This window comes from Nothoprocta perdicaria, unplaced genomic scaffold (assembly GCF_003342845.1).
Source record: "Nothoprocta perdicaria isolate Ctin4 unplaced genomic scaffold, notPer1 scaffold_359, whole genome shotgun sequence".
Taxonomy (NCBI): Eukaryota; Metazoa; Chordata; class Aves; order Tinamiformes; family Tinamidae; genus Nothoprocta; species Nothoprocta perdicaria.
The window spans coordinates 196,134-216,821 of NW_020455598.1; the positions used below are offsets into that span (position 1 = coordinate 196,134).

At 53.0% G+C, this 20,688-nt stretch overlaps 3 protein-coding genes across 4 annotated transcripts; 1 reads left to right on the top strand and 2 right to left on the bottom strand.

The window, feature by feature from the left end:
- Positions 1-9,519, top strand: CEP41 (centrosomal protein 41). Of its 2 annotated transcripts, none has more exons than XM_026044310.1 (11): positions 1-49; positions 383-446; positions 1,281-1,328; positions 4,304-4,365; positions 5,268-5,337; positions 5,821-5,965; positions 6,767-6,918; positions 7,307-7,374; positions 7,626-7,740; positions 7,896-8,111; positions 8,508-9,519. In XM_026044310.1, exons 1-11 carry the CDS (start codon positions 14-16, stop codon positions 8,654-8,656), a joined length of 1,125 nt encoding a protein of 374 aa, XP_025900095.1. In that variant the 5' UTR covers positions 1-13; the 3' UTR covers positions 8,657-9,519. The 2 variants fall into 2 exon arrangements, with proteins under 2 accessions (XP_025900095.1, XP_025900096.1); XM_026044311.1 differs by having other exon boundaries at positions 4-46.
- A 1,173-nt stretch (positions 9,520-10,692) lies between these two features.
- Positions 10,693-14,227, bottom strand: LOC112951620 (carboxypeptidase A1-like). Its single transcript, XM_026044331.1, has 11 exons — positions 14,157-14,227; positions 13,882-13,963; positions 12,883-13,017; positions 12,692-12,790; positions 12,492-12,593; positions 12,126-12,227; positions 11,936-12,046; positions 11,768-11,858; positions 11,344-11,543; positions 11,019-11,103; positions 10,693-10,880 (listed from the first exon to the last, which is right to left on the bottom strand). The coding sequence occupies exons 1-11, from the start codon at positions 14,225-14,227 to the stop codon at positions 10,693-10,695; spliced, it is 1,266 nt and encodes a 421-aa protein (XP_025900116.1).
- Positions 14,228-14,452: 225 nt separating this feature from the next.
- LOC112951611 (carboxypeptidase A1-like) lies at positions 14,453-19,465 on the bottom strand. The gene is made up of 11 exons (XM_026044319.1): positions 19,401-19,465; positions 19,121-19,202; positions 18,646-18,780; positions 18,354-18,452; positions 18,181-18,282; positions 16,498-16,599; positions 16,133-16,243; positions 15,758-15,848; positions 15,420-15,619; positions 15,244-15,328; positions 14,453-14,640 (listed from the first exon to the last, which is right to left on the bottom strand). The coding sequence occupies exons 1-11, from the start codon at positions 19,463-19,465 to the stop codon at positions 14,453-14,455; spliced, it is 1,260 nt and encodes a 419-aa protein (XP_025900104.1).
- Positions 19,466-20,688: the final 1,223 nt, after the last annotated feature.

Below are 20,688 nucleotides of genomic sequence, written 5' to 3' on the forward strand. Positions count from 1 at the left end.
CCGCTGTGGGAAGATGTCGGGGAGAAGAAGCGTCGGCGACCCGGAGGTTGTTGTGTTGTATTATATTATATTATATTATATTATATTATATTATATTATATTATATTATATTATATTATATTATATTATATTATATTATATTATATTATATTATATTATATTATATTAATAAGCAAGGGGAGCGGGTCCTGTGGCCGGGCTCAGGGTCCTGTGGCCGCTGCTGTGAGAGCGGGGGGCACATGAGGTGATGGCCCCCATATCCCCATCCTTCCCAGTGCTTTATAGCGCTCCTTAGATTCCCGTTTCCCGGGAGCTTTTCCATCCCCGAAATCTCCTGCGTGGCTCTGTGCCAGCCTCACGTCTCATCCCCTTTCCCCGACAGTATTTAACCAGGAGAATCCCTCAGAATCCCAAGTACCAACATATCAAAACTCGCCTCGATACTGGTAAGTGAAACCGTTATCATTAAAAATATATAACGACCTGACGAGAACACAGAGCGATACAATTATGTGGAGGGGGCGCTGGGATTTTTCTGGATAAAAGTGGTGAAATTATATTCATTAATATTTGGTGATGGTATCCCATTAAAAAGTGTTGGGAAAGTGTCAGGAAAGGGACACCCCTTCAAGTGGGGTGTCAGGATCATGATAAGAGACCCCAGTCCTGATTTCAATCCTCTACTTAAATACAGAGTTTTGGGCGGGAACTTTGTGAGGATCAGGGCTTCCTTCTCCCAGGAATCCTCAGAGCCACTTGGGCTTTTGATCAGAGAGGACTCAGTATGGGATTTATAAATGGGACAGAGAGGGAGCCAAGGGGCTGCCTTTAGCAGTGGAGCTGCTTGGACTAGCGGGACACGGATCCCTTGGCAGCTCTACTGGAAAATCCCATAAAATAAAACTAAGGTAGATGCAAAATATGAAAATAATCTGTAAAGACACAGATTCTGCTAATTCTGCATAATCCTGCTAGGCACGAGCGATCTTGGTGACTCCTCCTCTCTCCAGGATGGAGGTTTCGACCTGCTCGTTCCCCCTTGCTGTGGATGGAAGCCAATTTTTTGACTGATTTGGCTGTTAATCTTGGCCGTGGTTGGGAGAGAAGGGGACAAGGAGGAACATCATGGTGCTCTCGGTTTACAGTTGCCCCATGTTGTCACCATGAAAGAGAATCTAGAATATTTTTTGGTTTATTCCCTCAATATTTTAGGCCTTTAACATTGGTGAAGAAAACCACTAGCATGGAGCTATTTCAAGCCGTTTGATCTTTCCTTGCAGGTAATAGTTTAACAAAATACACCGAGAAGCTGGAGGAGATCAAAAGAAGTGAGTATCTATCGAGGAGCAGAATTTAACTTTCAATGGGTGTTTCAAAAACAGAATGAGTATCGAATTGCCGGGCAGAATCCCAGACCCTTCGTTTGCTTGGGAATCTCTGCTCTATAACGATGCTTCCAGGTATTTACAGGAATTAGAAGCTCATCGTGGTGGGATGTGTGTGTCCTGAACTGTAGCACTTAGGTGTTTACCTTCTTTCTCTGCTGGGTATCTTCCATTTTCTCCTGTTCTCATTTCTCTGCCTTTTCTGGTGCTTCTTAACTTTAGTAGGACACCAAGCAGACAGGAATAGGAGTTTTTCCAGAACCTTCTTTGTACTAATTTTGTTGCTGAATGGAAACCAAGTAAGGCAAAGACATGTGGATTAAGGATACTAAACTAGACTCACCTAAAGGACTGAAACTGCTCTCCTAGGACATTATTTTTATTTCAGCTGATGATAAGCTTCAACTCTTTACACAGATACAAACATTCCTGGGTAACTCATGAAGTTCACCAGAGTAAATAACATTGATGCCTTTAACCTTTTGGGTTGTTCATACTGGTTACTGACACTATTATTTTTTGGGAGAGGGAAAAAATTCAAAAATCAAGAAGCTGTGAGAGAGGAAGAGAAATATCCCCAAATCACGAGGATGAGGAGGATTTTGGAGGTTCATTTTTGGCTCTTGCAACCCCTTGCTGTGCTTCCCTACCACGATAACGTTCAGATTATAAGGGAGGTCGTTTATCTCTCGTGCAAATACCTTTGTGCTTGCCTTTGTGCAAAATGCCCCTTTGTTGCTGTTCTCCGAGTATTGTGTCTCTTTGGATAAAATCAGAAGAAAAATGACCTTGTTTTCCAAACTCCTCTGTTGATTGACGGAGATTTCCGTGCTTAACACCGGATTGCCATCGCGTTTTATCAGCGCTGAGAATCTTGTTGTGTCGGTCTCGTTGCTTTTAAATCTCTCCCGTGAATCTCGTTTCATTGTCCCTGGGACTTCTCTTGTTTAGTCTCGGTTTGAGAGCCCCGGAGAAACCGTCTCATTATTTGGGGGCTGAATGGGCCCCTTGTGTTCCCTGGCGCTTTAGAAACGGCTCTGCCTCGTTTTCTCATGGATAGACGACACCCTTTGGACCCGGCTTTAAAACCCCACGACAGGCACCTCTCTGTCTCACGTGTAATGTGAGAGAGTGGGATCCGGCACCGCGAGCCCAACGGGAAATCCGAAATGATAAGAGGGCTGCAGCTCTGAGGATTTGTTGCTTTGGGGGCTGCCTGGAGCAGCGTCTCGCCCCGGTCCTCGGTGCCAAACGCAGGGAAGGACGTGCTGGAATTGCCATCGGAGAGGTCCCAGCTTCGGGCCCCCGCGTGCCCATGTCGGACAATCCGGAGGGAGCTTCCCGGATGGAGCTGGGTACGTGGGGTGGCTCCGGCGGTCGCAGGCAGCGCTGTGGAATGGGAAGTTGAGCCGAGCCTTTAAAACAACTTGCTCCAGGGCAGGCTTAGCAATAGAGACAGCTCTCTGCACCAAGGGGAATAATTCCGGGTGGAAAAGCAGAGATCCAGGTCAGAACGGCTTGTTCTGCAATAAATACCCGTGTTTGAAGCGGGTGGAAACCACCCGCCGTTTTGCTGTAGAAGGTGCTGAATTTGGGGTTCCTGCTTGCTTGGAAATGCTGGGATTGGGAAGGGATTGGGAAGGGATTGGGAAGGGATTGGAGCCTCCAGGGCTTGCTCGACTCCTTCCCAAAAAAGACATGAACTGGAGACATTCCCTAAGCTAACTTTAGTGTGATTTAGGGTCTGTTTTCCATAGAGATATGGATTGGAGCCCCTTCACCTCCTCCCCCTGCCCCATCTTTCTTCACTTTAAGCTCCGGAGCAGTCAACAGATGGTTGGATTTAGACTTACTTAATTGTCTGGATCTGATTAAGGTCCTGGAGTCCAGTATTAGCCTTCTTAGCCAAAGAGCTGGAGAGCAACCAGCATGGAATAGCCGCCAACAGTTATTAAAATTATTAGGAAAATGCAAAGAATTCCTCGTATTTAGGGAAAGAAAAAGAAAAAGCGTGACCTTAGAGGAAGGGCCTGATGAGGGAGGAGGGAAAAATGGAGAAGCAAATGGGGAAAAAAATATTTAAGGGGATTTAGGTTAATTCGCTTAATTAAAGGACGGCTTCCAGCAGCTTAAGGAGACACAGGCTGAATTTTGTTACAACTGCAGTGCCTTGTACTGGGAAGGGCTTGTTCATCCCCCATAAATTTCCCTGTTAGTGCAAAATTTAGTATTTTAATATTAAAAATTCTCAAGTGTCTGTGCAGAGGCAGACTTCCCTCCTTGTCACCACTCCCTCAACACTAATCACTGCTTTGGATTTTTTTTTTGCCAATTTTGGTGAATTTTTTTTCTTTTTTGCCAATTTTGAGGGGTTTTTTTCCGCCAGTGCTTTGAACAAACTGCTCAGTTTTCTTGCTAAGTCTCAAGCTGAGGGTTCAGAGAGCCCAGGTTGTCTGTAGTGATTGTGTGTGCTTCGAGCTGGCACCCATGCCCTTCTCTCAATGATGATAAGGACTTGTAGGATTCCAAATTTCGTTTCCAGGTAAAGCAAGAAAACCTAGAGGCTTTAATCAGTGTCGTTTTCTATAATACCACTGGGTGATATTTAAGAAAAACACAGTCAGAGGTACAACACACTTATGCTCTGATTCTGCTGGAAATTACACAAAAATCCACATTATCAGCACTTTATCTTTTGATTTAAGAGACTTTGCGACAGCGCTGGACCAGTAGGGAAGGTGAGAGAAGGAAGCACCATCAAATACAGGCCTGGGTTTAGAAGCAACTAAATCCATCTGCTCCATTTCTATCATATGTAGGGGAAAAAGTCTCTGCTTAGAGTCACATTCACTTGCTACTGGCAAAACCTGGCCATTCTGTGACAAATGACCCTGTCCCCTTCTGTTTTGTGCTTGAAGATTACAGGTACAAGAAGGACGAGCTCTTTAAAAGACTGAAGGTGACCACTTTTGCCCAACTGGTACGTATAGCTCTTTTCCCTGTGCTTTCTAAAGTCACCATGTCTCTTATTCACAGCATTTGTGCTCTGAAACCTTATATACACTTACATAGCCTTAGTAGTATATGGTTTTTATAAATGGATTCTCCTACAGCTTCTTTTATGCCAGTCCTACCATAAAACCATATATGATGTTTTCCATGTAACCCGTGTTTTCAGAAGAGCCAAATGCTTTTAGCTAGAAATGGAAGTTTGCAACGATTCTGTGGGCTTCAAAAATCCAATCCTATCACTATTATTCACTTAAGAGGATCTTGAAGCCTCTTACCAAAGAAAAGGGCTGTGTAAAGTAATACTCGAATCAGATCTCGTGGAGCTTTGTGTCAGGTACCGCCGCATGAAGCTCTTAGCAGCAGCAGGCAGGAAGGTGGTGGCTTCAAAGCTTCAAAGCTTTATGTATTTTTTTTTTAATTTAAACAAGTAGTGCATAGTGAATCAAAATATTAAAAAGAAATGGAAATAGAGATGTTTGCTCATATGCTGGTGCAAGAAAATTCATATAAATCGGAAAAAAAAAGGAGAAAATTCCTTCAGGGTGAGAAGAAAAGGAAAGGCTAAGCTCACAAATATTATAGGCATTAAAGGTAAAGTTCTGGTGTTCATTTTGGCCAACAGGTACGTCAGGATTTTCTTTATTCACAGATTCTATGGTCTTTCTTTTTGCTACAACTTCAGTAAAAAGACAGACCTGCAATATGGCCTCACACGGACACCTAGGCTCGACCTTGGAGTCCCGTAGAGGTTTCCAATAGAGTTAAATGTATTTTGGCATGAGGATGTTTTTTCCTTAAGCTGATCCCTGCCTTTCACTGGCCCCAGCGTATTCATATCAAGGTTTTGCTGTTTGCTCTTGTTTCGCACAGGCCATCCAGGTTGCTTCTCTATCTGATGAAACCTTAGAAGTGACAAACGAGGAGATCCAGAAGCTGGAAGGTAACAATATTTATTGTGAGCACAAAAGAAAAGGGGCTGTAATTCGCTGTTGTATTGTGAACTGTGTCCTGGCAGACTTAGCGGGCTGCTCAGCAAGTCTTTGAATCAAAGATAAAAATAATTTAAGCTCTGGCTTGGCCTGCAGCCATTCCAGTTTGGGATGCATGGCTCATAAAAGCAGGAAGGTTTGTGAGGAAGATGCCGCAAAGAAAGGCCCCGTGCTGCATATTGCAGTAATTTGGTCCATGTGCATCAGAAGTAACCACGCTGCCACATTTTGGGTGTGTTCTTAAAACTGAGACCTTGAACCCTTAAAATCATTTGTCTCGTTCTTGTTTCTAATGCAAGACTCTCAGCGAGTCATTCTTATAAGAGGATAAAGATAAGGAAGTCTTTAAGAGACTCACTTTAAGAATAGAAACCAAGCTTAAAACTCGATTTTTCCACAGCATTTTAACTCTGCATCCCCTCTTCTCTCCCCAGATGGGGATTCTGCTACCTCGGATGCAGATGCTGAACTCACAGCAGGGACCAACGGGAAAGGAAGCCCCCGGGAGGCGCTGCTGAATCCCCTTCTGTTCATAAACAACTCAGGAGCCGGCGAGTCCTATCGATCCACGCTGCAGAGGTGCCTGATAGCAATACATAACTGTCTTCCTATCTTAAGGAATAATTGCTTTTATGCTGCTAATTATTTTAAGTTGTTCCTCATGGCTTCTGTTCTATTTCTTGTTAAAACCCAAATTTGCAGGATTGGTGTTCTCTGTGTGCAGGAATCTGAGTTATAAACTGCTTTGGAAAATTCAGTTCTGTGCCTTCCTGATGGTCTTAGGGGATTATCCAGTGACTGAGAATGAGAGCCCGATTTCCAAATCCAATCCATCAGCAGAGATACCAGGGAGATGCCATAAGAGGCAGCCTTGTCCCTGTCCTGCCTTTGCTTTAGCTGTGCAAATGTCAACAGAAGACTTGAGATGCCCGACGTGCTTGGAGCTCATCTACCAAAATTATCAAATTAGCAACGAGTAAGAGGGTAGTGACAGCAACGTGGTCACTTAGGACACTGATTAGAACATCTGGACTTGACTGATCCAGAGGCATTTGGTGTGTTCACATAGCCAGGCTGTGCTCTCTTTTACCACAGAATGAATTACTATGTAGATAAAAGTGAGAACATTTCTGTGACCTACTCATTGATTTGGTTCCATTAACAAACGCACAGAAAGGCTCTGTTTCCTGTGGTGTCTTGCTGCACTGGACCCCATAAAAGAGCTATTGGGAAGCAGAATTGGAAGTTGGAGAATGGGAGTTATTGGAGAATAGGAATTGCAGAATTGGAGCTCTTGGAAAGCCTCCTGAGGTGGTGAAGAGGTGAGGAAGGCTTCTTGGAGTGAGCGCTCCCCTCATACCGGCCCCTTTCCTCTTGCAGTGTTATAAGTGGCGTTGGGGAGCTGGACATAGAAAAGGACACGCTGAAGAAAGCGGATCCTCAGGCTAAGGACACGCCGTATCCCGACTGCCCCTTCCTGCTCCTGGACGTACGGGACCGCGATGCCTACGACCAGTGCCACATTGTCGGAGGTAAGAGAGGACCAGCGGCCCTGTGTCGGCTGGGCTCATACAGTCCCACTCTCTCTTTTGAATTCCTGCTGTCTTCATTCTTCCTTTTTCCATTGATCTCTCGCACACAAATGCTCTTTTCTGACTGCTGGCCAGCACCACGACTCAAATGCAGAGGATTTTTGGAAACCTCTTCTTCCAAAAATAGCTGTTCTGATGTTTGTTCTCTGCCCTCATCAAACACTGACGTCCCTCCCTGCGGAGGGCACTGAGATGATGTTAATCCCTTTCTCAGCAGGTTTCCAAGTCTCTTGCTCTCCTACAAGCCTGTGCCAGCTGTATTCTGGTTATGTTACAATGGTGTTCTGCCACAAAATGACTTTTCTCTCTTTTTTTCTTCTCTCTGCAGCTCATTCGTACCCTATCGCAACGCTCTCCAGAACCATGAATCCATATACCAATAACATCCTGGAATATGTATCCTTTATAAAGTGCTGGGATTCAAGGGAACTGGGGAGAGACTCATGGGGGGAGCTACAAAAAAGAAAAACAAGAGCCAGCAACCACCGTGACAAAATTTCAGGGTTTTGGGGAGGATGGGAAGGGAAATCCCGTGTGCCAGCAGGGATTCGTTACCCTCTGTCCCATTTGTTTGCCTCTTCCTTCTAAAAGATATTCATCATTTAATTTCACGAGTCAAGTATGATCTTTAACTCTTCCACCTTCAGAAAAATGCCCATGGAAAAATAATTATTTTGTACGACGACGATGAGAGGCTGGCCAGCCAGGCCGCCACGACCATGTGCGAGAGGGGCTTTGAGAACTTGTTCATGTTGTCTGGAGGTGAGTGGGAATGGACCGTGGGATCTCAATAGCTGGAGACACAGCAAAAGACCTTGACGTTCAGCTCCATCAAGGGTTTTGTGGTAAAATCACCAGTCCCATCTTGGCCCCCGTAGCTGGGGGTCGCTGATGACGTGTGCTCCATGTGTCTGCAGGCCTCAAGGTGCTCGCGCAGAAGATCCCCGAAGGGCTGGTCACGGGCTCGCTCCCGGCGTCCTGCCAGTCGGCAGCTCCCACTGGATCAGCCCGAAAAAAGGCCGCCCCCAAAGCGCCGCCCGCACGTGCTGAGAATAAATGGAGATTTACTGCAGATGATCTACAAAAGATGAAGTATTACCTAGAAGAAGAGCAGATTCCTTCAGATACTGCCAGTAAGACTCCCTTGCTGTTGCTGCAATTGCTTTCTGTAGCTCCCGAGCCTGCCTGGCAGCAGCTCTCTGCTTTGCTGGAGCCTTTCTTCCCAGGATATTGCTGGGAGGAGGAGGGGTGTTTCAAAGCTCATGGGGAAGCTGCACTAAAACTTGTGCCTCCCACTGATCGCACAGGATTTGTATAGCTACGTGATAGCGAAACCCTATAGGGTTTCTCTGGAAAGTTAGGGTCTCTTTTCAAGCTAGGGTCTGCCATCCTGTAGCTTGAAAGGCCATTAGGTTGCCCTGGTGGCTGGTAATTTTTTGCAGTTATTTAGGCCTTTTGTTAGGGCACATTGGTGCCCCATCACGGGCACGACCACATGTGGCTTCCCCATCTCTTTTTTTCCCCCACAGGCCGTCTAAGCCGTGGCTCTTCGGGGCGCGATTCTAAGGCGAGCGCGGCGAGGAGCAACCACAGCCTCCCCGGCGCCACGGGCTCGGCCACGTCGCTCGCCGCCCGCTCGCTCAGCAGCAGCAGCCTCCAGAACAGGCCGTGGAAATAGGCGGCGGTGTCTCTTTCAGCCGAATAAACCAGTGTCCAGGTTCTGGGAAGCGTGAGCAGTGCGGCCCTTTTGTCGTTTTAGGAATCTGCAACGAAAAGCAGCAGCGGCGCAAAAAGTGGCAGCTCGGGTTCGGCTGGGGGAGCTGGACTGGATGATGCTTCACAGGAGCTGGAGCGGTTTGGCTCCGATCAGGGTCACCTGCACGTGCAGTGTCAGGACAGTGTTGGCACAAGTGGTTCCTAGGGGAGGGAGGAAGCTGGGAGTAAAGCCTGGTACCAGTAGGAACAGTTTGTAGTTCAGCCTGAAGGAATTTGTGTCCGTAACGAATCTGCCCTTGGCGCTGCGACCGAAACCCTGGACTGTGCTGACGTGCGAGTGCGTGAGAAGGTAAATGGGCCCAAAATCATCCGTGAGCAAAACCCTCCGTGTCTGCTAGCAGCGATTCCGCACACCGCCAAAATGATGGACAGAAGGTTCCATCGTTTTTTAAAATACTACATTTGTAAAAGTATTTGTACGAGAGGTATTTGGAGGGGGGGAAATAATGCCTGGTGTAGCACTGTAACCTGACGGTGAATTTTACCTGTGGACGTTTGTGAAATAGTTCGGTATTTTTGAAAGTGATAACTTGGTTTCCCTCTCGGCATTTTCTGCACTGTTTGACTTACGATTGTGCTTTTCTGCTTCGTTCCTCGCTATGATTATGGAGAAAACGACTGTGTGGTGGTTCGGTTTCTGAAGGAGATGATGCTGTGACACATCGGACGTGCTGGGGACTGTAGTTGACTTCTCCTAAGGTAGGGCCAGCTGCCGTAGTCCTTTTTGCAGTGTCCTCCACAGTGCCTCGTAGAGGCTTGAGGGTTGCTCCTGGTTATGCCTTTGCCAGCAAAGCAGAGAGCCAAAGAGATCAAAGAGAGAGAGACAAAGCCCAGCTTTGACTTCTTGTTTTTGTGCTTTTTTGTGCGTGGTTTTGGGCGGTTTCCCTTCCTTTTGACACAGCCAAGTGTTAGCAGACCTCAGTATCCTGATGGTGCGGGGTGGCAGGAGAAACCCAAACTCGGTGGCACCTCAACCATAATTCAGTCCATACCTCAACGGGGCAGCTCGGCTGTGCCCTTGTGCCCAGAAAACGATACGGGAGAGGTGAGAGCAGTTGCCACGTGCTGAAACTAGGGACCTTTCTGGGGGACATTTCATCTCCGTGGGCACTTGCTCGCGTTTGCAACAGCACTTCCGAGCCTAAAAGGCACCCAGGTAAGAAGAGAGGCGAGTAGCGGTCACCAAGCCCTGCTGCTGGAGAGCGGATGAAATCCCTGGCTGCTCCAGGCTCCACAAAACCTTCCGAACCAAAGGGACAAACTAATCTGAGCTGTTCAAGACCCTCAGTCCTGGGCATCGAAGGAGAAGCACCTTGCACCTTCCCGTCGTCTTGCTTGGGAATCATCTTGGGAATGCATCATCTCGATGGATGTGTGGGGTTTTTGGCATCTTCTGCCTTGCACGTGGTTGGAGGGGGAGGGAGAAGCTCTATCTAGTCTGGCACTTTTAATTGTTTAATTTAATAAAAAGCCCGTGACACCCTGTGGATGCCTCGTTTCACTTTGAGTGTTGAAGACTCGACAGCAACGTTGGAGCAGCAGGGGCAGGAAACCCAAGGAGCTGGGGAGGGCAGACCTTTGTGGTGGTTCTGCACCTTCACGTCCCACCACAACCTCCTGGCAGAGCTTGGGTTGGAAGAAACCATGGTGGGACCTCCCTTGCCCAAGGCAACATGGGAGTGATTTATGGGGCTCCTGAGCCCTTAGGAACCCACCGCTTTCCCTGCCTTTCCCAGAAGCTCTTGGCCTTCTTGTAGCCCATATCCAGGGAGCAGGAGAAGGAACCCTACGGAGAAAAGTGCCACTTTCCACTGCAATCGTCACAGCACCTGGCAGCAATAAAACAGACAAGACCAGAGAGGGAGAGCCCAGGAGGAGGTTTCTCCTCCACCCTTGTGTTTATTTATTGCATGGTGGCCGCTCGTGGCCAGCTCCCCATCAGTAGGGGTGGTCGTGCGCGTGCTGCATGATGACCCGCAGCGCCAGCCAGGTCTCCTGGGCCGTGGGCAGGATCTGGCTGGCGGGCAGCAGGAAGCCGTAGCGGCCTGTGTCGCGCAGCTCGAAGGTGAAGGAGTACTTGATGCCCTGGTTGTAGGTCCAGTCGATGGTTCCTCCGCTCGCCTGGTCTAAATGCGGCCAACGGAGGCAACACGTTAGTCGCTCTGCGTGGTCCTTAGTTGATGTCGCCCTTGGGGACGTGTCCCACCGTGCTGGGACCTTTCCCTCAAGGGGTGTCTCCCCGTAGACACCCCTGGGTTACTTACAGATGGTCGTGATGATGCTGCCGTACTTGAACTTAGTCCCATAGGCGGAAGACAGAGCCGCGACGGCCTTCTCAGCAACCTGGTGCTGTGGAGAAGACACCAAAGGGACACGGGTGAGCGGGACAAAGGGGAGGAAGTCAGGCCTGGGGACACCAGAGCAGCCCGTGGGCCTTGGTGGATGCACTGGGTGGTGGCCGCTCAGCACATGTGGATACTGCCCGTCTGGGAAACGTTCAGCCCAGGGTGATGAGGCCACCTGAGAGGAGGTGGCTCAGAGTCACCTCGCAGGAGAACAAGGCTCAGTGTCCCCCTGCGCCCTCCCTACCAGCTCCTCCCGGTCGGGCACAGGGGTGGTCGTGTAGCCGTAGGGGTAGAGCAGGAGCTGCGAGTAGCTGTGGATGGAGACGAAGGCCTTGATGTTCCCGTGCTCCTTCACGAAGTCCACGATGGCCTTCACCTCGGGCTCCGAGTTCGCGTAGGGCCCGCGGTACGTCTCCGAGCAGGGGTTCCCGCTGGAGCCCGAGCCTGCGAGGAGAAGGAGACAGAATGGGACATGCAGAGAGCTGCTTTGGTGGCCCAGCTCAGGGGCCCCAGGAGTTGCAGTGGCCAAGACAGGAGCCCAAAAGCTCTGCTGGCCCTTGGCTGTGGTAGGGGACACGCATGAGATGCTCCATGGTCCTGGTGGAGCCCAAACCCACGTCCCAACCCCTCATGGCGCCCATCCCTTCCCCAGGCACAAAGCCACTGACCTCCAAAGCCCGCGTCCCAGTTGCGGTTGGGGTCGACCCCGACACAGAGGGCACCCGAGTGCGAGGACCGGGTCTTCCTCCACATGCGGTTCTGTGGGGACAGGGACGTTCAAGGACAGGGACGAGCAGCACCCATGTGTGCTCCTGGCTCCCTGCTGCCGCCACCACCTTGGTGTGGGTGAAGACGAAGCCATCGGGGTTAGTGACAATCTCCAGGAAGATGTCCATCTTGTCGAGGACGGAGGCCAAGACTTCATCGCTCTCGTGCTCCGCAGCGATCTGGAGGAACCGGGACGTGAGGACAGCACCCGCCTCTGGCCTCTCCCATCCCCGTCGCCTCCCGTCCCGCCGGCCCTACCGTCTTGGCGAACCAGACGCCGCTGGCCTGGGTCACCCACTCACGGGAGTGGATGCCGGTGTCGATCCAGATGGCCGGGCGCTTCGTGCCGCCCTTGCTGAACTGTGGGAGCAGAGGGCAGCCGTGAGGGGAGAGAAACACGAGAATCAGGGGGAAATCAAGTTACTTTCTTGCCCTTGTAGGATTTTGTTGGCTCTAAAACGTCCCTGTTGGCTCTAAGACACCCCTGTTGGCCCTAAGACACCCTTGTTGGCCAACGTGGCGCAAATGCCACATCTCCCCATTTGCAAGTCCACAAGGTTGGGAATCACAAAGGTCTCCCTTTTTCGTGGACGCCAGCGCCTGGATCCCGTCCCACCATCTCACCTTGAGCACGTAGATGGGGCGGCCCTCGGTGGAGCGGCCGATCTCCAACTTGCTGACCAGGCTGGGGTTCTCAGCCACCAGCAGGTCCATGAAGGCGTAGATCTGCGGGCAGAAGGCGGCAGGAGGTTCGTGGTGCCGCATGCCCCCAATTCCACCATCTCCTACCACCAAAGCGAAGCCCTGGCTGGGCTTGCCAGTACCTCGTCCAGGGTGTGGTAGGCAGCGTAGTTGAAGGTGGTGGTGGATGTGGGCAGGAGCCGCCGGCGCGTCGCCTGCATCTGCTCCCTGTCCACCAGCGCCTGCGGGACACAGCAGAGCCCGGCGCTCGGCGGGGACACATCCCAGACACCCCAAAATGGGTAGGGGACCCCGCGGCGGCGGCGCCGCTCACCTGCACATCCTCGATCATGATGGAGTAGGGCACGCCGCGGGCTTCCAGGTGGGCCTTGACGGGCTGCAGGCTGGCGAAGGGCACCCGCACGTCCACGGGCGCCCCGGGGCCGCGCGGCAGCAGCCAGAAGTCCAGCTGTGGAGGGTGGCGAAGGGCGCGAGGGCGCTGGGGACTCTCCCGCTTTGGGGCGTTTCGCCCCCATTTTGGCCACCGCGATCCCGGCCACCACCTTCCGACCTCCCCAGGTGTGGTACGTTCCAGCCCCCTTGCAATATATGTGTGTGTGTGTGTGTATATATATATATGTATGTATATGTATATATTTTAAATGTGTACATATGTGTGTATATATGTGTGTGTGTATATATAAGTATATACATAAATATAGTCTGTATTTTTAAAAGTGTATATATAGTAGTATATATAGTAATATATAGTAGTATAGTATATAGTACAGTATATAGTGTATAGTATATAGTATATATAGTATATAGTATGCCTACTATACACTATATATACTATATATAGTGTAGTATATATTTAGTATATACTTACAGTATAGTATATGCAGTATAGTATATATTTTAATGTGTATATATGTGTGGATATATGTAAATATGTATATGTGTATATATATGTATATACTTTAAACGTGTATATATGAGTGTATATATGTATATATATGTATATACAGTATACATTTTAAAGTGTATATGTGTGTGTATATGTGTATATGCATATATATATGTATATATTTTTAAAATGTATATATGAGTGTATATATATGTCTGTATGTGTGGATATATGAGTGTTATATATATGTGTATATGTCTGTATGTGTATGTATATATTTTTAAAGTGTATATATATGTGTGCATATATATATATAATATTTTTAAGTGTATTTATACACACATGTTTTAAATACTGTTTCTGTCCCCCTCCCCAGCGGTGTCACCGCGACTCGCGCCGCCCCGGCCCCCATCGCGGCGCCGGTACCTGCAGGTGCTCGAGCTCCTGCAGCTCCCGCAGGCTCCGCAGCTCGGCCGCGCTGCCGGGCACCACGCGCAGCACCTGGTGCCTGCGGGGCCGCGGGGGTCAGCGCCTGCCGGCCGGGGGGCACCCTGGCTGCCCCCCCAGCCCCGCACGGTGCCTCGGTTTCCCTTGGGCTCCCAAGAGGCCCTCACCGCGGCGGCGGGGCGCGAGACGCTGCCCCGGGCCCGGTGTGGGGGGAACCAGACCGGTTCCCAGCCCCCAATGCCCCCCGGCTTTACCCGACGAAGGTCTCCACGCCGGTGGCGGCGGCGGCGGCCGCCAGCGCCGCGAGCAGCAGCAGGGCCCTCATGTTCCCTCAGCGCCGGCGCCGCGAGGCCCGCGGGCCGCTTTTGAAGGCGCCGCGGCCGCCCCACAGCCGCCCCGCTTCCCACGGGCCCGGGAACGGCGCAGCTGGCGCCGCCGAGTCCCCCCCGGGGGCCCCGATCCGGTTCCTGCCTCCCTCGGGACGAGACGGAGCCCGGCCGGAGCCGTAGGGCGAAGGCGGGTTTATTCGCGGCCGCGGCGGGCACCCCGCTCAGTAGGGGTGACGCAGGACGTGCTCCATGATGTCCAGCAGCGCCGGCCACGTCTCGGTGGCCGTGGGCACGATGTGGCTGGCGGGCAGCAGGAAGCCGTAGCGGCCCGTGTCGCGCAGCTCGAACGTGTAGGAGTATTTGACGCCGTTGTCGTACGCCCAGTCCACCGTGGTGCCGGCCGCCGGGTCTGGGGGAGGAGGGGGACGGGAGGACGTCACCGCCATAGAATCATGGAATGCTTAAGGTTGGAAGGGACCTCAGAGGTCATCTAGTCCAACCCCGCTGCTCACGCAGGGTCACCCAGAGCACGGGGCACAGGGCTGCGTCCAAGTGGGTTTTAAAGATCTCCAAAGAAGGAGACTGCACAACTTCTCTGGGCAGCCTGTGCCAGGGCTCTGGCACCCTCACTGTCAAGAAGTGTTTTCTCAAGTTCCTGTGGAACTTTTGGTGCCTCAGCTTGTGGCCGTTTCCTCTAGTCCTATTCCTGGCCACCACTGAAACGAGGTCAGCCCTGTTCTCCTCATTCCCTCCCTTGAGGTATTTACAGACACTGATCAGGTCCCCCCTCAGCCTCCTCTTCTCCAGGCTGAACAGGCCCAGCTCCCTCAGCCTTTGCTCCGAGGGCAGATGTTCCAGGCCCCTGATCATCCTGGTAGCCCTGCGCTGGACTCTCTCCAGCAGCTCCACATCCCTCTTGTCCTGGGGAGCCCAGAACTGGACACAGTATTCCAGACGTGACACAGTACTCCACAGTACTCCATGGCAGGGGGTGGGTGATGGGGACACTCACAGATGGTGTCGCTGATGCTGCCGTACGTGTAGCGGGTGCCGTGCACGGCGGCCAAGTCCCGCACGGCCTTGGCGGCCAGCTCGTCCTGCAAGAAGGACACCCCACGGGCGGCCGTGAGGGCCTGGCCGGGCGCCCCGCGGCCGCCTGGGCACCCCGGGGCGACGCGGCCTCCTCACCAGCTCCTGGTGGTCGGGCGCCGGCTCCGCCTTGTAGCCGTAGGGGTACATGAGCATCTGCGAGTAGCTGTGGATGGAGATGACGGCCTTCACGTTGCCATGGCGCAGGATGAAGTCCACGATGGATCTCACTTCGCTCTCCGAGTGAGCGTAGGGGCCGTGGTAGGTCTCGGAGCAGGGGTTGCTGCTGGAGCCGGGGCCTGGGACAGCCGGTGAGGGGACACCCGCTCACCGTGGGGCCACCACGGCGCTGGGGCCACCACGGGCTTGGAGAAGGTGACACCCCCTCAACATCAGGGGTGTTCAGCAGCACCAGCACCCACACACCAGCACCCTACCTCCGAAACCCGCGTCCCAGTTCCTGTTGGGGTCCACGCCGACGCAGGAGGAGCCGGCGTTGATGGACCTCGTCTTTCGCCACATGCGATTCTAGGAGCAAGCACAGGAGAGGCTGTCACTGGTGGGCCCAAAGCCCAGACCACCAGGTCAGGTCTCACGTTGGGATGTCACCAATGAAGGGATGAGCCCGGTCTCCACCGACCCACTCTGGCAGCTTCCTCCATTCTGAGGCAATGTCGCAGGAGGGAAGGAGCAACCCTGGGACTCCTCTCCACCCAAAACTGTGGTGTCCACCATGCGTGGTGGGGCATCCACAACCGCACTGCAGCGGTTGGGGGATAGGACGAGGTTTCTTCTCCCAACGAGGCACTTACAGTGGTCTGGGTGTAAGCGAAGCCATCGGGGTTGGTGACTATCTCAAAGAAGATGTCCATGTTGTCCAGGATGGCGGTCACGGTGGGGTCCTTGCCGTACTCCTTGGCTATCTGCATGGCGTGAGGAGCAGAAGGAGCCACCTTGAACCCAACTTGAGCACATGATGGGACGGCCAGAGACCAAAGAGGTCTCTTTGGAAGGGTCCAAACCCCAAGACCAAGTTGGGGAAACTCTTGGCCATCACCGGGGGAAGCCCAGGGAGGTTGGAGCTCCCATCCCCAGAGGTTCCTACAGGAGCCAACACGGTGACAACCTCCCGGACGTGGGTGACAGGCGCTGCCGGAGGGGCCGCGCCGGCGCCTACCTGGTTGGCCGTCCACACGCCGGTGGCCTGAGTGATCCACTCGCGTGAGTGGATGCCGGTGTCGAGCCAGATGGCGGGGCGGCCCGAGCCGCCCGTGCTGAACTGCAAAGGGAGCACGGCCCGTCAGCGCCCGCCCCTGCGCACGCGTGTGCACGCGTGTGCAAGGTTCGTGCACGCGTGTGCAAGGGCGTGCACGCTTGTGCATGCAGCTGCAAGCTTGTGTGCGTGCCTGCAAGCGCGTGCATGCGCGTGCACGCCTTGCTCGTGCAGGCTTTTGCATGCATGGGCACGTGTGTGCAGGTTCGTGCATGTGTGCCCGGGCTTGTGGCCATATCTGCATGCATGTGCACGCCTGTGCATGCACATGCAGGTTGAGGCATGCTTGTGCAGCGTTATGCACTTGTGTGCAGGCCTGTGCATGCATAAGCCAGCTTGTGCTCACATGTGCACGCTGGACAAGTGTGTGCAGGCTTGTGCACACACGTGCCAGCTTGCACACACGTGTGCAGGCTTCTGAATACATATGTACAAGCTTGTGCACGTCAAGGTGTGTGTTTGCAGGCTTTTGCACCCTGTGCAGGCTTGCTCATGCACCCACATACTTGTGCACATGCGTGTGGCCGTATATGCAAACTCAGGCACACTTGTGCAGCCTTATGCACTAGTTTTCAGGCTTTTGCATGCATGTGCAGGCCTGTGCATGCACGTGCAGACTTGTGCTCACACGCCCATGCGTGTGCACGCCGCTGCAGACTTGTGCGCCTGTGCGCAGACTTACACATGCCTGTGGGTGCATGCGCATGCGTGTGCTGGTTGTGCATGCATGTGCACACCTTGGCCCACTTGTGCAGGCTTTTGCATGCACATGCAGACTGGTGCACTTGTGTGCAGGCTTGAGCATGCACATCTAGACCTGTGCATGCACGGGCAGGGTTGTCCTCATGCATGTACATGCATGTGCACTTCTGTGCAGGCTTCTCCACACATGTGTGAGCTTGTGCGTGCGTGTGCACTTCTGTACAGACTTGTGCAAGCACGTTCAGGCTTGTTCTCATGTGTGCATGCATGTGCACACTTCTGTACAGGCTTGTGCATGCACATGCGAGCGTGTGCATGTGTGTGCATGCATGTGCACTCTGTGCAAGCTTGTACCTGCACATGTGAGCTTGTGCATGCATGTACATTCATGTGCAATTCTGTGCAAACTGTGCAAACTTGTGCATGTGTGTGCATGCACGTGCACTTCTGTGCAGGTTTGTGCATGCACATGAGAGCTTGTGCATGCATGTGCATTCTGTGCAAGCTTGTACCTGCATGTGTGAGCTTGTGCATGTGTGTGCACACATGTGCACTTCTGTGCAGCTCTGTGCATGCACATGAGAGCTTGTGCATGTGTGTGCATGCATGTGCACTCTGTGTAAGCTTGTACATGCACATGTGAGCTTGTGCATGCATGTACATGCATGTGCAATTCTGTGCATGCCTGTGCATGCACATGTGAGCTTGTGCATGTGTGTGCATGCACGTGCACTTCTGTGCAGGCTTGTGCATGCATGTGTGAGCTTGTGCATGCATGTACATGCCTGTGCACTTCTGTGCAGGCCTGTGCATGCACGTGCGAGCTTGCACACGCCTGCACTTGGGCATGGCTTCGGTCCCCACGGTGCTGCCCACGGCACCCACCTTCAGCACGTAGAGCGGCCGCTTCTCGTAGCTCTGCCCGATCTGCAGCCTGGTGACCAGGCTGGGGTGCTCGGCCACCAGCTGCTCCATCCACTCGTAGATCTGCCGGGGAGAGGGGAGATGTCACCTCCGTTGTCACCCGCTGCAGCGTGGCCACGCGCCGGGCCACCCACCTCCTCGATCGTGTGGTAGGAGGCGAAGTCGAAGGTGTCCGTGCTCCTCTGCAGCCGCCGGGACAGTGCCATGGTCCTCTTCTCCTCGTTGAGCAATTCCTGGTTGGGAGAAGTCAACCGCGGCCTCCATCCCACCCCGAGGAACCCGTGTCCTCCTGAAGGGACCACGTTTTTCCCACTCATTGGGTGTTTGTTTGGTAAAGTCAACTGGAGTTGGCCTTTGGTTTCCATCTTCTCCTTCCCTGCCCAGCACCTCTCATGGGATGGAGGTGAGGAGCTGCATCCCGCTCACCTGCACATCCTCGATCATGACGCTGTAGGCAACGTCGTTGGCCTCAAGGAAGCTTTTGACGGCTTGGAGGTTCCGGAAAGGGACCCTGAGGTCGGTGGGGTGGCTGGGTTTGGTGGGGCCGCGCCAGAAGTCAACCTGGAGCGGGGAAGAGGGAGGGTGACTCCAGCAGCACCTCGAAATCTTCTGTCAAGGGCACTGGGGAACCACATGGGGACAACTGGGCAGCTTCACTGGGAAAACTGTGGCTAATCATGGCCTACATTTAGTGGCCACCGGCACCTGGGGTGAGAAACATGGTTCCATCTGAGCTCAATTGGACACTGAAGGTGGGATGGGGGCTTCTTGGCAGGTTGTGTTCCTCAATGCTGTGGCCTAGACGTGCTTGGGGGTAGGAGGAACCCTGTCCGTGATGGAGCTGGCCATGAGCATGAGACCTGGCCAGCGCAGCCCAGACGCCAGGGCGATGGGCGCTCACCTGCAGCTCCTCCTGGTCACCCAGGGCGCGGAGCAGGGCGAGCTGAGCCTCATCGCCCGCCACGGCGCGCAGGACCTGGTCTCTGCGGGAAGAGGAGAGCAAAAGGGGAGCTCCTGGGGGTGGCTCCGGAAGATTCATCACCACCGTGTTTCCACGCAGGTGTCAAAGCGGGGACTTTGGTGGTGGGGCCTCCATCCCAAGGCTGCACGAGGAGCCTCACCAGCCATGAGCATCTCCCGCCGTCCCCACCGCCACCTCCTCCCGCTTTGGCCGGACTCACCCCACGAATTGCTCCTCGCCGCAGGCAGCAGCCGTGAGGGCCGCGACGAGCAGGAGGACCCACATGGTGGCCGATGTGGCCCTGCCTCGGCCCCCGAGGACCTTTATAGCCCCCGGATGTCCTCCCGGGGCACCTCAGGGACCTTCCCGCCAAGGCCACATCTGCTGCCCACGCCAGGCCGGTGGGTACACAGCAAACAGATAAGCGAGGAACAGTTCCCGGGAGCCAAAAAAGCCCGTGTGCTTTATTTGGAGAAGCAGATAAAGGAGGCGTCAAGTCAGAGCGGTGCTGAAAACATCCTCCTGGAGGCCCCAGCTCTGCTGCGGGGTGGCTTTCCCATGCCCTGCCTCATCCCAGCAGGAGTGCGAGGTCCCAAGTTCCCTGCACAGCAGAGGGAAGGAGTTAGGGACATGCGGGGTGTCCCTTATGGCTTCACAATACACGAGCTCTTGGGTGATTCCTGCCAGGAACCCCCATGCGCATCCATGGTGGCATCTCTGAGCTTGTCCTCGGACAGCGCTGTTGGGAGCCACTGGGCTCCACACACCCGGGACAAGCTGTGGGGACCTGGATCATGGGGAAGGAAGTCCTCTTTTTAGGCAAGATGTTAGGATCATAGGGATAATTCAGGATGGAAGGGACCTCAGGAGGTCTCTAGTCCAACCACCTGCCCAAAGCAGGATCAGACCACGTTACTCAGGACCTTATCTTGCTGGATCTTGAAACTCTTCACGGATGGAGACTGCACAAGCTCTCTGGACCACTGCTGGGCTGTTGTCATGGTGGAAAGGCCTCTGCTTATATCCAGCCTGGACATCTTCAGCAGATGCTCTTGTGTCTCACCCCATGATGCACCGCCATGAAGAGCCTGGCTCCATCTTCTCAATAACCTTGTGGTGACTATGGGAGTGCTGCTCATATACCTCTTCTCCAGGTTGAGCCAATCCAGGTCCTTGAGCTCCTGATCCAGCTGCTGGCCATGTTGGTGGACTCCACTCAACTCACTCTGGATTATCAGTGTCTTTCTGGAAGCAAGACTCCCAAAACTGGATGCCGTTGTCATCAAGGCATGTGCTTAGAAGAGGAGGGACAAGACGACCTGGAAGCTCAGGTGGTCTCTGCCTGGTGGAGCTTCAGGGGCAGAGCTGAAGTCCTGCCAGTGTGAAGGTGCCTGTGGTGGCTGCCTATGACCGTCCCTGCCACTCACAGGGTCGGAGAGGCAGCAGCTCCGATGGATCTGGATTCTCCAACAAGCCATGGGAGAATGGGTCAGTTTGGAAACACGGCA

Coding starts and splice junctions, on each gene's coding strand:
- CEP41 (XM_026044310.1), top strand. CDS start 14: ATGTCGGGGAGAAGAAGCGTCGGCGACCCGGAGGTT. Junction 6,919..7,306: donor CCAGTGCCACATTGTCGGAG/GTAAGAGAGGAC, acceptor TTCTCTCTGCAG/CTCATTCGTACCCTATCGCA. Junction 7,375..7,625: donor CCAATAACATCCTGGAATAT/GTATCCTTTATA, acceptor TTCCACCTTCAG/AAAAATGCCCATGGAAAAAT.
- LOC112951620 (XM_026044331.1), bottom strand. CDS start 14,227: ATGAGGGCCCTGCTGCTGCTCGCGGCGCTGGCGGCCGCCGCCGCCGCC. Junction 13,964..14,156: donor GGCGTGGAGACCTTCGTCGG/GTAAAGCCGGGG, acceptor GCGGCCCCGCAG/GCACCAGGTGCTGCGCGTGG. Junction 11,859..11,935: donor TCGTCTTCACCCACACCAAG/GTGGTGGCGGCA, acceptor CTGTCCCCACAG/AACCGCATGTGGAGGAAGAC.
- LOC112951611 (XM_026044319.1), bottom strand. CDS start 19,465: ATGTGGGTCCTCCTGCTCGTCGCGGCCCTCACGGCTGCTGCCTGCGGC. Junction 18,453..18,645: donor TCATGATCGAGGATGTGCAG/GTGAGCGGGATG, acceptor TCTCCCAACCAG/GAATTGCTCAACGAGGAGAA. Junction 15,620..15,757: donor CTGGGACGCGGGTTTCGGAG/GTAGGGTGCTGG, acceptor CGGCTGTCCCAG/GCCCCGGCTCCAGCAGCAAC.